The sequence below is a fragment of the Anas acuta genome, chromosome 14 (assembly GCF_963932015.1).
Source record: "Anas acuta chromosome 14, bAnaAcu1.1, whole genome shotgun sequence".
Lineage (NCBI taxonomy): Eukaryota > Metazoa > Chordata > Aves > Anseriformes > Anatidae > Anas > Anas acuta.
This window is the reverse complement of record NC_088992.1, coordinates 9,723,097-9,739,021: the sequence shown is the minus strand read 5'-3', so window position 1 is coordinate 9,739,021 and position 15,925 is coordinate 9,723,097. Positions and strand designations below refer to the sequence as shown.

At 65.2% G+C, this 15,925-nt stretch overlaps 3 protein-coding genes across 4 annotated transcripts; all 3 read right to left on the bottom strand.

The window, feature by feature from the left end:
- Positions 1–242: 242 nt before the first annotated feature.
- On the bottom strand, positions 243–5,417 carry N4BP3 (NEDD4 binding protein 3). Of its 2 annotated transcripts, none has more exons than XM_068698578.1 (5): positions 5,237–5,417; positions 3,075–3,509; positions 2,323–2,877; positions 1,756–2,013; positions 243–1,568 (listed from the first exon to the last, which is right to left on the bottom strand). In XM_068698578.1, the coding sequence occupies exons 2-5, from the start codon at positions 3,477–3,479 to the stop codon at positions 996–998; spliced, it is 1,791 nt and encodes a 596-aa protein (XP_068554679.1). In that variant the 5' UTR covers positions 3,480–3,509; positions 5,237–5,417; the 3' UTR covers positions 243–995. The 2 variants fall into 2 exon arrangements, with proteins under 2 accessions (XP_068554679.1, XP_068554680.1); XM_068698579.1 differs by lacking the exon at positions 5,237–5,417 and adding an exon at positions 4,015–4,911.
- A 3,146-nt stretch (positions 5,418–8,563) lies between these two features.
- B4GALT7 (beta-1,4-galactosyltransferase 7) lies at positions 8,564–11,188 on the bottom strand. Its single transcript, XM_068698391.1, has 6 exons — positions 11,014–11,188; positions 10,542–10,880; positions 9,674–9,899; positions 9,363–9,446; positions 9,185–9,289; positions 8,564–9,044 (listed from the first exon to the last, which is right to left on the bottom strand). Exons 1-6 carry the CDS (start codon positions 11,058–11,060, stop codon positions 8,889–8,891), a joined length of 957 nt encoding a protein of 318 aa, XP_068554492.1. The 5' UTR covers positions 11,061–11,188; the 3' UTR covers positions 8,564–8,888.
- Positions 11,189–12,099: 911 nt separating this feature from the next.
- LMAN2 (lectin, mannose binding 2) lies at positions 12,100–15,471 on the bottom strand. The gene is made up of 8 exons (XM_068698376.1): positions 15,288–15,471; positions 15,082–15,200; positions 14,887–15,004; positions 14,319–14,398; positions 13,135–13,296; positions 12,838–12,952; positions 12,437–12,556; positions 12,100–12,366 (listed from the first exon to the last, which is right to left on the bottom strand). Exons 1-8 carry the CDS (start codon positions 15,436–15,438, stop codon positions 12,206–12,208), a joined length of 1,026 nt encoding a protein of 341 aa, XP_068554477.1. The 5' UTR covers positions 15,439–15,471; the 3' UTR covers positions 12,100–12,205.
- Between the last annotated feature and the right edge of the window lie 454 nt (positions 15,472–15,925).

Below are 15,925 nucleotides of genomic sequence, written 5' to 3'. Positions count from 1 at the left end.
CCGCTTGGGGGGAGGTGTCAGACCATTCTATTTGGGGTGCTGAGGGAGGCCCCATCCCCGTGGCAGCGCCCCGGGGCTGCCCCAACCCGCCCGGCCCTGCCCTGCCGTGACTCAGCCCCAGCCGGTTGTGCCGCCAGCCCCGCGCCGCCTCCTTCCCCTCCCCAACGCGGCGGCTCGCCCCGGCTGGCAGCTCATCCCCCCCTGCCAGGCAACCCCCGGGAGAGAGAAAGCAGAGGCCAAGGGCAGAAGAACGAAATCCGGGTTTATTGCAGGAAAGGCCAAGGAGAGGGGGCCCCGCCTGGCCTTCCGGAGGCTCCACGTTACAAGCACAGCGCCGGCTCCTTCCAACACCTCTCCCCCTGCAGGGTGGAGGTGTGGGGATGCTTCAGCTTCTCAGGGCACGGCCCGGGGGGCTCCCACCCGTTGTCGTTGCACGAGGCCCTCCCCTCCTCTCCTTGCCCAGCCTCGGTGCAGGGAAGCTGCAGTAACCCCCCCTCTGCTGCAGAACAGCCACAGCACTGGGGACATGAAGGGGGCAGCTCCCTCTCGCCCAGATTTTCCTCCCTCACCTTCCCCAGCTGCAGCAGCACCAGCTGGGCCACAGGAGCTGGAGCAGGAGGACAGGGCTTGAGCCTCTCCTTAGCAAGATATTAAGTTACTGGGGTGAAGGGAAAAGGGGAGGCAGAGCAGGAGGGACGGGGAATGTCTCACAGGGCTTCTGGTCTCTGCCCCCACGACTGAGGGGATCGTAGGGCAAGCGCTCCTGGCGGCAGAGCACGGGGCACATGCAAGACCCCTGCCCTGGCACGGGCGATCCCCTCTCTGGAGACCACCCCCCATGGGCCTGAAGCGCTGCAAGAAGGAAAAGTTCCCTCGTGGCCATGGGTCCTTCTCCCCAGGGCAGGGCCGAGCGGCTGAGCCTCGTGGCCCCACGCTCATCCCACTGCAGCAGCGAGAGCCCTTCCCCCTCGGCGGTCCCACGGGCGCCCTGCCCCTCAGATCTTGGAGGACTCCACTCGCTCGATCCAGGGCGAGTCGGCCCCGACGTCCCTGGGCTCCGAGCGCAGCTGGCGCAGCTCGCGCTCCAGCGCCTGGCTGCGGTGATACATCTCCATGTAGCTGGCCTGGAGCTCCCGCTGGTACCGCAGCACCTTCTCCTTCTCCTCCTGCCAGGTTTTCCTCTCCAACTCAAAGTTCACGGCCTGCAGCTGGCCCTGGCGCCGCTCCCGCAGCAGCTCGGCCCACAGCCACTCCACCTGGCGCTCCAGGGGCTCCGCGGAGTCGCTGTGGAGGCCCCGGCACTTGGAGTCATCCGTCTCACAGCCAGGGAAGTCCTGGCACGCTGGCATGGGGTCGTCGCCCAGCGGCAGCGAGGCGCCGGGCTCCGGGGGGCTCTGGAAGGAGTCCGCCAGCTGCGCCAGCTGCGAGTCCCGGGCTTGGACCTCAGCCTTGGCCTCTCGCAGCTGCGTCTTCAGGCTGAAGATCTCGCCCAGCTTCTGAGCCATCTCCTCCTGGGTGTCCCGGAGCTGCTGCTTCAGCAGGGAGATTTCGGCTGCCTTCTGACACACCTGCAGGGCACAGGCAAGCAGTGAGCAAGGAGCCAGCACCCCGTTTTAATCACCATGGCATCCCTGGGAGAACACAAGCACCATGCTTGGCTTTTTTCTCCCATCCCGTGGCCATGAGTGACACCAGAGCAGAGAACCACGGCCCCCATCGTGGCCGCATAGCCAGGAGGGAAGGAAGGGGACTCACCTCCCACTTGGTCTCCTCCAGCTTGGGGCTGACACGCTCGCCCTGGGACTGCCGCAGCTTGGCCTCCTCGCACTGGCACTGCTGCATGTTCAGCTCCTCCTGCAGCCGCTTCTTCTCCTGCTGCGCCTTGTAGAGCTGCAGCTGCAGCGCCCGCTGCCCGCGCTGCGCCTGCTGCGTCACCTGCTGCAGCCTGGCCATGTACATCTGCTTCAGGTCCTCCAGCTCATCCAGCCACAGCCGCTGCTTGTCTTCAAACACCTGCCAGCACAGAGAGGCATTGGGGACACTGCATCCTGTCCAGGATCAGCACCCAGGAAGGCTCCCCGGAGGTCCCAGAGACCTCTCAGAAACCCAGCAGCTCAGCCAGGCTATGCCCTCCCAGCTCCAGCTGAGGAGCAGAGCTTTAACAGCAGCTCCCCAGCTGCTCCTGCCCCACAACACGACATGGATCCCCCCACGTTTGGGCACTCCCAGCCACCGTGGCAGGACACCAGCACCTTCACAGCTCCTTCCACCCCATCACCACTGCCCAGGGACACCCAGCACAGCCCCAGCCCCACGTCTCACCTGCGTGAAGGGGTCCTCGGTCTCGCTGAGGCTCCTCTTGAGCTGCCGCAGCTCTCCCCCGCTCTCCTGCAGCCGATCCTCCAGCTGCTTCACCGCGTCTTCCAGGGAGTAGGTGAACTCGTAGGGCGGCGGGGGCTCCCCGGGGCTCTGCAGCCGGCTCAGCGTGGCCATGCTTTTGCAGGACAGGGGGGCCTTTTCAGGAGCCAGGGGGTCCCTGGGGTTCCGGGACACCCTATCCAGGGACCCCCCGATGTGGTTGATGTGGCCCATGGAGGCGCTGAACTGGCTCTGGGCGGGTTTGAGGCGGGAGCCGTAGGAGGGGAAGCTCTGGATGGAGTTGTGGCTGGAGTCGGAGGCCTCATCCAGGCTGATGGCGTGGAGCAGGTGGGTGCGGAGCGGGCCGTGCTGCGAGGGCGCCGTGCTGCTCTGCGACAGCAGCGTGTGCAGGCTGCCGTTACTCTTGGACAGCTTCTGCCCCTTGGACGAGGAGAGGCCCTGCATGGAGACCAGCCCCTTCCCGGCCACCGCCTTGAAGGCCGAGGGCCTGATGCGGCACTGCAAAAATACGAGTGGGGTCAGGCTGAGCCCCCCCGGAGCTCCAGCCAGAGAAAACCCATTCGCTCCCAGCCCCACCACCGCACCTGAACATCCCCAAACCCCCTCCACCCCACCTCCCACTCCCAGCACATTCTGCTCCAGCCCCAGCCACCCCAGAGCAGGGCACGTTTTCGGGGACAAATTTCCTATTTCACCTTGTCGAAGCGGCCCCGCTCAGGCAGCGAGCTCTTGGAGAAGTCGGACCCGCGGTGATGCTCCCGGGAGCAGCGCTCAGGGGACCGGTTCTCGCGGTCACTCTCGTAGTCCCGCTTGTAGCAGGCACCCGAAGTTTGGTGCTTCCGCTCGGACCGCGTCTCCTTTTTGGCCCCGTGCAGGTAGCCGAAGAGCTCCCGCTGGCTCGGCCCCTTGCGGAGCAAGCCGTCGGGCTGCCGGAGCCCCCGCGAGCCCCCCAGCGGGGCCCGCAGCTCCAGGGGGGACAGGTCCTGCTTCTCCACCAGGCTGCCCACGCTGCCCATGCTGCCGACGGGCACAGAGGAGAGGTAGGTGCCGAGGACGCGGGTGTCGGGCTCACAGGTCACAGGGCCCTGTGCTGCTGCCATGGAGAATTAGAGAAAAACCCGGGACCAGCGCTGCCAAAGGAGAGACAGAGTCAGCAAGGCCGGGACTGCCCCGCTCCCAAAAATCACCCCACCCTCGGGGACCCCCTGCTTGCACAAGGGGTGCAGCGATGCCCACTGCTGTCCCTTCATTCATTCCCCCCACCTCCTGCATCCCCTGTCCCAGTGACCCTAAAGGCTTCCAGCACCGGGTTTGGGGGGACCCCCAGCAGTTCCCCCGGGATCCTTGAGCACGGCGGTGGGGGCTCCCCCTTCACCACCACCCCCCCCCCCCGGTGGCGCAGCGCCTCCCTCCCACACCCAGCCCCACCTCCCGCCCGCGGCCGGGGCCGCCACCAGAACAGGCACCTGCCGCCCAGCCAGGCGGGCGAGTTCGGGAGCCGGCAGCACCTGCCTGGGCCTGGCGCCAGCCCCGGCCCGGCGGCACCCAGCCGCCCCCTCCCCAGGAACCTCCGCGCGGCCTCCCCACGCCGGCCTCCCCTTTTCCCTGCCCCCTCTGCAGGGCCACAGTTATTACCGGCGGCTGGCACCGAGCTCGGAGCTGCACGACCCCACGAGCCCATCCCATCCCGCCAGGGCTACAGCAACGTGGCTGGGGACAGCCCCCAGGCACCCCCCAAAATGCCGCAGCCCCGTTTGGCCTCTCGGCTCGGCCTCCCCGCCGAGCAAACGCGTCTCCCGCTCCACGGCGAGGCTCCTGCTTGGCCTCGGCTCCTCCGCCCTTGGGTCTGGGGCTCCCACCCTGCGGCCCCGAGCCCAGCGGAGGCCGGACGCGGCCGTGGGACGGAGGCGGGAGGAAGGGGAAGGAGGCCGCCAGGACAATGCAGCTTCCTGCGCAGGTGGCCGGGCCTCCCTGTGCCCCGCGGGGCCGGAAGGCCGCCGGCACGTCTTCGGCCTCGCCGCCCGCTCCCCACGGACCGGGAGAGGCCAACGCGGCCCCCGGCCAAGCCAGGCACACGCAGCCACAATATTGGGGACCCTCGGGGACCCGCAGCCTCCCGTAGAGGCTCACGGTGACGCCGGGGCTTGGCGTGAGGCCGCGGAGCCCCCATATTGAGGCCGGGGGAGGGCTACACCCAGGAAGCTGCCCTGGTTCTGGGCTCCCCACGGCGGGTAAACAAACAGCCGGGATAATTGGTGCCACGCACAAACCTGTCTGACAGCTCCCGGCCTGCGCTGTCACCTCCCTCCGGGAGCACAGCACCTGCTCCGGGCACCGGCACCCCCGCGGCGAGGACCCGGGGCGGGGGAGAGACCCTCGAGGGGTGCCCTGGGGGGGGGTCGGGGGTCGGTAGCCCCGGTGGGGCATGGGGCAGCCCCCCACCGGGCGAAGCCGCTGCTGCTCCCCGGGGAGCGGCCGGGGAAGTAGGTCAGGCCCCGGGAGAGCTCCGGTGGGACGGGAGGCACCGGGAGGGGGGGGATGGCTCCGCAGCACCGTGCCCGTGCCCGGCTCGGGGGCTGCTCCCCGGTGGGGCCCTGCTCGCTGCGGCCTCTCCCCGTCCCCCGTGGGCACGGCGGGGGCTGCTCCCCGGTTATGGGGGGGGGGAGAGGCACAACCGGGGGGATGCTCGCGGCGAACCGGGGAGGGGGGGGCACGAAGCGAGGCCCCGGAGGGCAGAGGACAAAGCAGCGAGGCTGGAGGGAAATTGGGGAGGAGGGAAATTGGGGTGGGGGGGGGGGGTGGGGGGGGCCGAACCGGCGGCGTTCCCGGAGCCCGGTGTTCCCGGGGCTGCACTCACCATGCCGGCGGCGCTGCGGGTCCCGGCGCTGCCCAGCCCGGCTCCGCTCCGCTCCGGCTCCTTCCCTCGCCGCGTTTGAACGCGCCCCTCGGCCGCGGCCGCGCGGGGAGCGGGCGGAGCCGGCAGCGGCAAATCGCGGAGCGGAGGCGGGCGGCGCCCGGGCGGGGCGGCCCCGGGGAGGGGCGGGGGCATCGGGATCCCGGGCCCTTGTTCCCCCCCCCCACCTCCCTCCCTCCCTTCCCGGAGCACCGGGGGAGGCCGCACGGCTCGGGCCTTGCAGTGGAGGGTGGTGGAGCACCCGGGGAGAGGCTCCGAGTGCCCGCTGGAAGCCCCCCGGTGGGCTCCGGGGGGGGCAGCACCGGGTGTCCCTCGGTGGCGGGCGGTGGGCTTCGTCCGTCCGTCCACATGGGCACCCGCTGCTTGAGGTCACCCCGGGGAGCGGGACACCGGTGGCAGCTCTCCCACCCGTCCTCCTCCGGCCTGGGTCCCGGCGGCTGCCAGCCCCCCCCCGCCGCAGCCCTCAAGCTGTGCTGCCAGTGCTCACCCACACGCACACGCTGTCCCCGTCCCTGTCCCCGGGCTCGCACGCTCGCCTTATCCTCGGCCTGCTGCCAAGGCACGCCGCCACCGCACCCGCCAGCCCCGTGTTCCCCGGCACCACACAGGCGGCCTCGGAGCACCGCGTGGCTGTGGTGGTGCCCCCCGAGCTTGGGTTTGGGGCAAGGAGGCGATGAGAGGAGGATTTGAAAGGTGTTGGCCCTAAGGGGCAGCAGTGCCATGCCCTGCCCTCCCTCGCAGCCCCTTCATCCATCACCTCCCACACAAACCCCGGCTTCCTACCCCATCCCCAGCAGCCTGTGGCCACGCACACGTTTGTCCCCATTTCCCTGCTGCAGGGGCAGGCGGTGACAGATGACTGGAGCGAGGCCCAGGCAGGTTGTGGAGATGCTGGGCTGACTCGTGACGGGCACTCATCGCATCCCTTCCCGTCTGCCCCGCTTCCTGCCGCCACATCCCGGCCCCATCACGGGCTGTGCTCCCTCCGGCACGTCCCCACGGGGTGATGGCAGCTCCCCGGCCTCTCCCCGCACCGTCACGATGCCACCGCAGCTCTGTCGGCCACCAGCACTTTGGGAACTGCCTGGTCTGAACCAGCCTGGCAATAGAAGGCACCCGTGTGCCTGCAGCAGCCCCCGCACAGCTCGCTGCGGCAATTCGGGCCCCAGAAGGGGGGGAGAGGCAGAGGGGCAGGGCTGGGCCTGCAGGAGCCCTCGCTGCCTCCGAGCGTCCTGGGGTGAGATGGAGCCGTGACCCCTCCTAAGGGCTGCAGAGAACCCAGCCAAGCATAGAAATGGCAGGAGGCCTCCGGCTGGGCCCCGCGGGGCTCCCGGGACACGGGCGGCTGTGAGGCAGGGTGTTACCATCTGCAAAAACGCGGTGGGGAAAAGCCTCAGCCCCTCCCGCTGGGCCATTGCTAATAACAAAGTGCGTGGGGGGGGGGGAGCGGAGCTGAGCGACCTCCGAGGCACATTGAGGGCTATAAAAGGAAGCCGGGTCTCCAGCACGGCGCCTCTTCCACAAAAGCACCCGGAGGATGAGGGGGCTGCGAGCGGAGCTGAGAAATAGCTGCCAGGCAGCGGGAGAGGAGCCTTTAGCGCTGAGCGAAGTGCGAGGTGCACATATGCTCTCTGCTTCTGCACAGCTCCGGCTTCGTGAAACCTGACGAAACTGTGTCATCTATTTTGGATCCTTTGATCTGCCTCCACCAGCCCAGGCTGCGGCTCGGGCACAGATAGGTGGCTGACGTAGGGATGGCCAATCCCAAAACCCAAGGGATGGAAAAGGGACTGGGCCCTGTGACACACCGTGGGCCTTTGCAGTGGGGATGCTGGGCTGACATCGCCCCACAGCCAAGGACAAAATGGGTCTAGGAGACGCCTCCATGCACGGGACCAAAGCAGCCTGCAAGCTTCATGCAGGATATCAGCGCCAGGCTGGGGACAAGGACATAAAGAGCCAAGGCGGCGCTGGCCGGGTGAGCCCACACCCTGCGGTAGGGCCGGCAGGGCGGAGAGGCCCTGGGGAGCTCCTAGGCAGCGCGTTCCCCCCTGCCCCGGGGCAAGGACAGGCCCCGAGCTGGGGAGGAGCACAGGCTGCGCGTTGGATGATGCAAGGAGCTCGGGCTGAGCCTCGCCGACACCTTGACCCCTCCTTGAAGGCAGCACCCCGGTACTCAGGGCCCTGCACTCCTCACCCAGCTCCGGAGCAGCACGGAGGGCAGGTGGCAGCAGATCCAGCAGGACCCGCGCCCCCCATGTGGTTTGAGACCCTCACACAGCTCTGACGCTTTCGGCTCCTCCCCGGAGGTGCCGTGTCCCCGTGGGACAAGAAGCTCCTTGGCTTCCCGGGATGGTGACAGCTTCTGTTGGGAGGCAAGGCAACTGCTTCAGGAAGCGCCAGGCAGAAGGGACAGGGACAGAAGGGGACCAGGCAAGGCGGCAGGCCGGGTGCCAGCCCGGCGCAGCGCTGGTGACGGGGCCAAATGCTTGGCTGGGAGGCGCTGCCCAGCTTGAGGAGGCAGCAGCACCAGGAACGGGTGCCAGGGCCCCGGAGGCAGCATCGTGCACCCCACACATGGCAGTGTCTGCGAGCCAGCCCGAGCCCCCTGTGCTTTGGAGCAGCACGGCACGGATTCACCCAGCAGCTCCAGCAAGTGGCCAGGCCAGGCCGCGGGAGGAAAGGAGCCCAGAGCTGGAGGGTCAGGGTGAGCAGAAGCATCCTAGAGGTCACAGAGCCTGCTCACTCCTGGTACAAGCATTGGCAGCACAGCCATCAGCTTTGGGGACAGTGACCAGGACTATCATGGGGCTCAGGCCCTTGCCCTGCCCCTCCTGTGCTGATGGGATCACGCTTCCCAGCAAATGGTGCAGGTGGGGCTGATTTCCACCAAACCCAAAGCACTGGCAGCTCACAGGGCCGCAGCCAGGATCACCAGGATCAGGTGAGGATCACCAGCCAGGCCAGAGGGACCTTCCCTGCGTCCCCAGCCCTGGATCCCTGCTGCAGTGCCCCCAGGCACCTTCTCAGCAGCCAGACAGGGATATTTCCCTCCTCCTCCCTATCTTGCATCCAGCACCCTGGGGCTGGCGTGGCTACCTGGCCCAGGCACCTTCCCCGAGCCTTTCACTGACCCAGACAAGTCCTGAGCCCACACCATGGCCCTCACACCCCTCTGAAGCAGAGCGGTGTCCCTGTCCAGAGGCCGAGCTAGAAATGGCTGCACTGAAACCAGTCAGGGGAAGGCAACAGGAAAAGAAGTAGCAGTGCTGCGTGTTGCAGGGCATTCCCTGATTGATGCCCTGACAGTTCTTTATTGTCCTCTGAACCGGGTGGCAGCTCCGCCACGTCCAGCACAGAATAAAACGCCTCCTGCACCTGCCCTGGGAGGCAGCACCGGCGTTTGCAGCAGTGCCACGGAGTCCTGCTCTTGGCCTCTTCTGCTGGTCCCAGCAAAGACAAGTCCTCAGCCCTTCCTGTTCCTCTGCGTCTTGCCAGCACCGCCACGCTTGCCTGCTGCGCAAATCCTGCCTGCTCCAAGCAGCTCGGCGGCAGCCCCGGCGCCTCGGCACGAGCACAGCGCACGGGGACGGGCTCAGCCAAACGTGCACCAGGGGGTCTCGTTTGTGTCACAGTCCAGCAAGATATTAAGGACGGTGCAGGGGGCTCCTGCCACGCTCAGGGCCGTCCGTGACTCGATTCGGTACCGCACGTTGTTCAGGCCTCCCTCACGATCCACCTTGAACTGTTCCTGAGGGAGAGAAAAACATGAAAATGCTCATGAGAAAGCAGCCGGTGCCTGGGCGAGGAGCAGGGAGCTGGCAGGGAGGGCTCCGGGCACGTGGTGGTAACAACCCGCATCTCCCATGGTGCTCCTCCATCAGGCCTCACCTGCTTCTGCGCAGCGATGCGCTTCTGGTCTCTCTTTCTCCAGGCTGGGTCATGGAGGTGCTGGAAGGTCTCGTACCCAGTCGTGATTCCAGTGGGGCGGCGAACCTGGGAGCAGAGCAAAGCTTCCGTAAAGCCACTGCAAGAATTCCAACTGAGGAGGCCACGGAGCACAGCTTACCTGGAGACCAGCTCCTTTGATACGTCGGTAAAACTCATCGTCCTCCCGGCCCCAGCCCCAGAAGCGGTTGGACATGCCGTTGCACTGAAACGAGAGGGGCACGGTACCAGCCAGGGTCCTGCTCTCCTCCTGCAGCCACAGCACAGCTCCTCGTGGCGCAGGGAGCAGACACCAGCACCAGGGACACCTTCAGCTTTCCCCCTCCTGTCCCCGTAGCATTTTGACTCCTTTTCTCCCTTCCCAAGCACGGACTACGTGCCAAGACCACGCCGTACCCCAAACCGGCCGCGGTGTCCCACCCACAGGCTCACCATCTCGTAGTGCTGCTTGGTGAGCAGCAGGATGCCACCCACGTAGGTTTTATAGTGGTACAGCGGGTGCAGCTCCGGGGACGCCACGTGGAAGGGCCCTGCCTCGGGGTAGCCGTAATCCAGCTGCTCGTTGAGGGGCAGGAGGTCGACGTCGTGCATCGCGATGTAGTCGGTGTCGTTGCCGCTCTCCAGGAAGCCCACGTTGATCAGGGACGCTCTGTTAAACCTGCCGAGGGACCAGGGGCTCTCAGCACCACGCACAGCAGCTGTTATCCCTGCACATCCACCTCCCGTGCCCCACAGCCCCAACCTGGTCCCCAAAAACAGGGGTTGTCACCACGAATCCCCTCTGTGCGCACACAAACATGGTGTCCCCTGGCTGCACAGCTCCAGGTGCTCCAGCTGCACGTCCTGAGGCTGTGCCCTTTTGCAGAGCTGTGCACGCTCAGCCTAAGAGCAACGTACAGAGAGGTTCAGCCCCTTCCAGCACGGAGGGGTCAAAGGCTGGGAGCAGCACGGGGCAAGCTACGGCACTTCCAAACACCTCAAGGAACTCCGCGTCCCCAGAGGTTGGGGGCTGAGTGGCACCGGGAAGAAAGCTGCAACATCTGGGGTACTGAATTGGGGACTGAGTTCCCTTCTTGATTAAAAAGGATGGCAGGGAAGGAAATAAGGCACTGCTTTGTCCTTCTGTAAGCTTCAGAGCACCGTGCCATGGCCCCGACTCCTCACCGTGCGTGCCCCGAGCTCCTCGGCACCGAGAGGCCAGCGGGAACCCCTCGGTTTGGAGAGGGGGCTCCCCTCGGTTTGGAGCCCCTCGGTTTGGAGAGGGGGCTCCCCCACCCCCGAGCTTCGTGCTGGGGGGTACCTGAAGTGATCCACCTGGTTGAGCACCAGGATGTGGTGGCGGATCCTCTTCTCGCTCAGGAAGCGGTGCATGTAGGGCACGAAGGCCAGCAGCTCCTCGAAGCGCTCGCGGAAAGGGACGAGCAGGGCCAGGCGGTGGGGACCCCAGGACGGGTCGTCGTCGGTAACCGGGGGGGCTCGGGGCTCGGGAGGGCAGGGTCGGCGGGGGACCCCTCTCCCTGGGGGTGCCCCCTCGCCCGAGCAGCTGAGCTGCAGCCAGAGCAGGGAGGCGAAACCCAGCAGCAGCGCGGCGAAGAAGAGCTGGAAGACGGACACCTTGCCGGGCAGGAGCCCCAGGGACCTGGGGGCACGGCTGGAGGTCAGCGGGGACCCCCCGGTGTCCCCCCCATCCCGGTGTCACCCCCCCATCCTCCCGGTGTGTCCCCTTGTCCCCTCCTCCCGGTGTCCCCCCACCCGTCCCCGTCCCCTCTCACCCGCCGCCGCGCAGGCGGAGCGCAGCCCTGCGGCGGCCCGGCCCCATAGCGGTCCCCGGAGGTCCCGGTCCCGGTAAGGGCACCGGTGCCGGTCCCGGTGCCGGGACACGCTGGCTGAGCCCCGCCGCTCCCCCGGAAACAAGGCCCGGCCCCGCCGCCCCGCTGCCTTCCGCCCGCCGGGGGCGGGACAGGGACGGGGGCGGGCCCGGGGGCACGGCGGGGACATCCCCACCCCGCACCCCCCCCAGCATCATCAGGGACCCCCCTTCCCCAATTGCTCCCCCTTTATTTCCCCCATTCCCCCAATTCGCTTCCTCCCTTCCCCCAATTCATCCCCTCCCCCCCGTACTCCCCATTCATCCCCACCCCTTCCCCCAAATCCATCCCCAATTCGCCCCCTCCTCAATTCATCCCTCCCCCAATTCCTTCCTCTCCCTTTCCCCCAATTCACCCCCTCTTCCCCCAAATCCATCCTCCCTTTCCCCCAAATTCACCCCTCCCCAACTCATTCCCCCTATTCATCTCCCCCTTCCCCCAAATTCCTCCCCCCTTTCCTCAGTTCATCCCCTGCACACCTTCCCCCAAATTCACCCCTACTCCTTCCCCATTCACTCCCCCCCCCCTTTGCTTCCCCCAAATTCCTTTCCCCCTGGGAACTAAGAGCTCCTTCTGCTTAGAGGTGCTTACTTACAATCACAGAATCATTAAGGTCAGAAAACACCTCCAAGAACATCTGGTTCCCATTTATTTTCCCCAAAAAATTCATCCCCCCAACCCCCCCCCATACACAGGCAAAGCCGCAGGTGGTGTCAGTCCTTTAATGCCCTCACAGCCCCGACCCCACACACCCCCTACATTCACGCCCGCTGCCACAAGCCCCCCCCCCAAACCCCGGGCAGCTCAGCAGGTCCTGGGGGGCAAAGGGGGGGCCCAGAAAGGCAGCGGGAGGCACCCGGCCCGGGCTGCAGGAGATGGGGGCCCCCACAGGAATCGCCCCCCCTGGGTCCGGCCCGCTGGAGGCCAGGTGTCCGGCAGGAGTTACGGCCACACGGACAGGTAAGAAAATACTTCTTGTATTTCTCAGAAACAGCTTTTAGAAACCACAGTTTGTTTGTTTGTGTTGTTTGTTTGTTTTTTTACAGCTCCCCATAGAAAAGAAGGGTTTGGGCACAACCACAGCCCCGTTCTTCCTCTAGTAGAAACGCTTGTTCCGCTCCTGGCGCTTCTGGAAGACCACAGCTCCCACCACAGCGCAGACGATGATGCCCAGCAGGGCGCAGAGCAGGAGCAGGAACACCTTCCACCCGGTCAAGGGCCCGCTTCGGAAATTCCCCGTCGGGTCATCCACGTTGTCTGCGAGGAGAGAAAAGTTATAGGGACGCCCCAATCCTCCAGCAGAGGTCTGGGAAGCGCAGAGCCTCACCTTTGGGTGATTTCAGGAGGCTGACGCTGGGCTCAATTTTTGTCCAGTCAACGGTCTCGTCTTCTAGAGGGTGCTCCACCATGAGCTGGAACAGCTTCATGGAGATGATGTCGTGATTGTCTAGGGAACAACCATCAGCACTGGGGACTGCCAGAAGCCTGGAGAAGCGCCCACGCCCCCAGAGCACGCCCAGATCTGTGCTCTGCCAGGCTCAGGTCTCCTTCCCTCCGCAGCCACCCTCACAGCCCAGCTATCAGGCTGTCATTTTGGATGTTCCTCAGCTTTTAGATGCCTCCTTTCCCAGGTTGGTCCCTACCCAGCATGGTTTCAAGAACCACAACAAAGAAAGGAAGGCACCTGCAGTGTGATGTGGCAGCAAGCAGCGAGCCAGGCCCACTCACCAGACAGGTCTCCAGTGCCCGCAGAAGCACCAAAGAAGTAGCCGGTGGGCAGCTGGACCCCCGCGATGTCAATGCAGTTCTTCCACTCGTTCTTATCCTCCACGTCTGTCATCACCTGCAAGACAAGGGGGCTCACCAAGAGCACCAGCTGCCCTCCCGCCCAACTGACAGCAATTTTAGAGCCAGAGGTGCTGGAGAGCAGGAGGCTGAGCCTGGAAAACCGCCCCCACCAGCAACACCCTCCCCAAGTCCAGCACTGTCCCTCCGAACGGGCGCGAGGCTCCCCCCGCAGCTCACCGTCAGGCGGCCCCGGGAGTAGCGGATGGCCAGGAAGGTGTCGTGGTTCTGGTTGCGGAGGTCGGCGGTGCAGCCCGCCAGCTCCGTCCAGCGCCCGTCCTTGCTGTGGTCGTACGTCAGGGAGCCGTTGTTCACCATGGCGGAGATGTAGGGGAAGACGCGCTGCGGGGAGCAGAACGTCGCTGCACAGAGCCAGCAGGAGCCTCCCCCTGCCTGCTCTGAAACCTCGGCAAGAAGTTAGCCCAGCAAGGGAGCTGCACGGCTGCGGAGCCGGCACGGAGAGCAGAACAATTGGATCAAGGCTCCCGTTCTACGTAAAGCTGTTTCTAAAATGAGCGAGAGCTTGTTCTGCTCTAAAGCAGTGACTTTTCTCATCTCCTGCGTCGAGGCCCCTCGTGGGCTCACGACAAGGCGAGTGACTTGCAGAGAAAAGACAAAACCGGGTAAAAAGCCTACAAACAGAGCACAGAACTATAATGGGCAGAAATTGCTCATTATCAGCAAAACCACAGGCACGCTTTTTTAGTCAGTGCATGGCATACACTGGAAAGGACTGACTGGAGGCAAGAATCAACGACTCACTGAACACAAAGACAAGGGGACAGGGCTGCTTCCAGGTGTCTGTGACATAAGTATCGGGGTTTTGGTATGATAAATCTCCCTAACACCCTCACATTGTCTGACTGTGCTGTAACTAGGTGCACAAATGCAAAGCGGGGCAGAAGAAAAGGACCACAGCCCCCCTGGGACCGAGCTGTATTTCAACCACAAGTATTTCTGGAGCAGAAAGCCAGCACAGGAGCTTCTCGTTTAGAGACACCTGCGTTGGAAACGGAAACAGCGTGGGATGATCAGAGAGGGTTCAAGAAGTGATGCTCAGGATGAGTACCCTTTCAGATGGATTCCTCTAACCCTTATTGGTGCAGAGTTCATGCTTGATCCCTGCTGGCTGGGAGGACAGCAGGGAAAAGGCCTTGGAACTATCTGAACAGTCAACAGCAGGAGATGGAGCAAGCACCTTCTTGTCTCCGTTAATGCACATAAATCCTCTGTCCTCTGCCAGCTCCCAGAGCAGGAAGAACCACCTGTTCTCACACAGGGAGTTTTCCTTGCCCCAGTCATGAAGCACTCGGAACATGAAACCACGAGGAAATGGCACCGAGCGAGCTCCCTGAACTACTCACCTCTGTCGCTTCATCGTTGGGATAGGTATCAAGGAAAATAGCCAGCCCGTGGAAGTTATCCTTGCTGCCAAAGACAGGACCTGGAACAGGGCAGAACAAAGTGAACCAACAGAAGAAATTTGTGCCCAGAAACAAAGAAGCCTTCTGTCACTTCTCAAGGAGCCCAGAGGAAGTTAAGCCTTCCTGTGTAAGCAGAAGAGCTGCGCAATTCTGTGCCCACGTCCTGAAATCCCAAGTTAGGAGGGCTTTGAGGTGCCTTGAAGCCAGCACGAGCGGCTCAGCAAAGCTTAACCAGGCAGCAACTGCATGAGACCAGCAGATACAACACCCGCATTGTTGCACGCAGACAGCTGCTCTTCCCAGGAGCCATTATAGAGACACGGGTGAGATGCCCACTGGGAAGAGCTGCAGAAGCACTGCATGGCTGCAGGCACTCAGCAGCAGGCAGATGAAGCGCAGCCAAGGAGAGCTCAACCCCTTGCTCTGCAGCCCCTCCAGCACAGGAGCAGCCCCACGGCCGGTGCAAGGCCCAGATCAGCTGCAGGGCAGCCGCTCCCCAGACACCCACCTGGCACCAGGCGCTCCTGCGTGTACCACAGTGCGAGCCCGTCCCCGTGCAGGTTCTTCTTGCCGGCCCCGTGGATCTTGAAGTGGACGTGGAGCTCCCAGTCCTTGAGGAAGCAGGGCTGTGCGGACAGACGGCAGGACGGGGTCAGGACAGCGCTAACGGGGAGCCCCCCGCGCCCCCCATCCCGGTGCTCACCACTCGGTTCCAGATGGAGCCCTCCCGGCTGCGCTCGTCGGGCGTGAGGCGCACGTACTGGCTGGTGACCATGGTGCTGCCCTGGAAGTCCCACAGCGGCATGGCGGCCGAGCCCGCGCCTGCAGCGGGCACAGGGAGCGGCCTCAGCACCGGGCCCGGTTCCACCCCCGGTGTTCGTTCCCCCCCCCCCCCCGGTCCCCGCTCACCCTGGTACGGCTTCATCAGCGAGTGCTCGCGCTTCAGGTGCTCGCTGTTGCCGTCCGTCAGCTCGGCGGGCGCGGGCCCGGCCCCCGCCAGCAGCAGCACCGCGGCCGCCCACAGCCGCGCACCCGCACCCGCTCCTGCCGCCGCCGCCATGCTCCGCTTCCGCCTTCCGCCCCGCCCCGCCCTCCCGCTGAGCGGCGGGCCGCGCGGCCAATCAGAGAGCGCTACGCCGCCGAGAGCCCGCCCCCCTCGGGGGGGTGCCGCCTATGGGCGGAGGGAGGGGCGCCTCCCGGCGTGCAGTGCGCGGCGGTGAGAGCGAGGGATGCCGGGAGTTGTAGTCCGCTCGGACTGCGCCTCGTGGTGCTGCCGCCTCCTCCCCTGCCGGCAGCGCTGTTGCCATGGCAACGCCTCACAAGATGGCGGCGGGCCCTGGGGCCTGCAGCCCTCGCCACAGGAAGGGATGGCTGAGGCGGTGTGGGGTCACGGGCTTTATTGAGAGCCACCCACGGCCGTTAAGCTCCACAGCTTGTCTTGTAGAATCACAAAATCCTTCTCATCGAACCATTAGGGTTGGAAAAGCCCTCCTCTGGTCCAACCACCCCCTGCCACCACTGCCACCAAACCGTGTCCCCAAGCACCA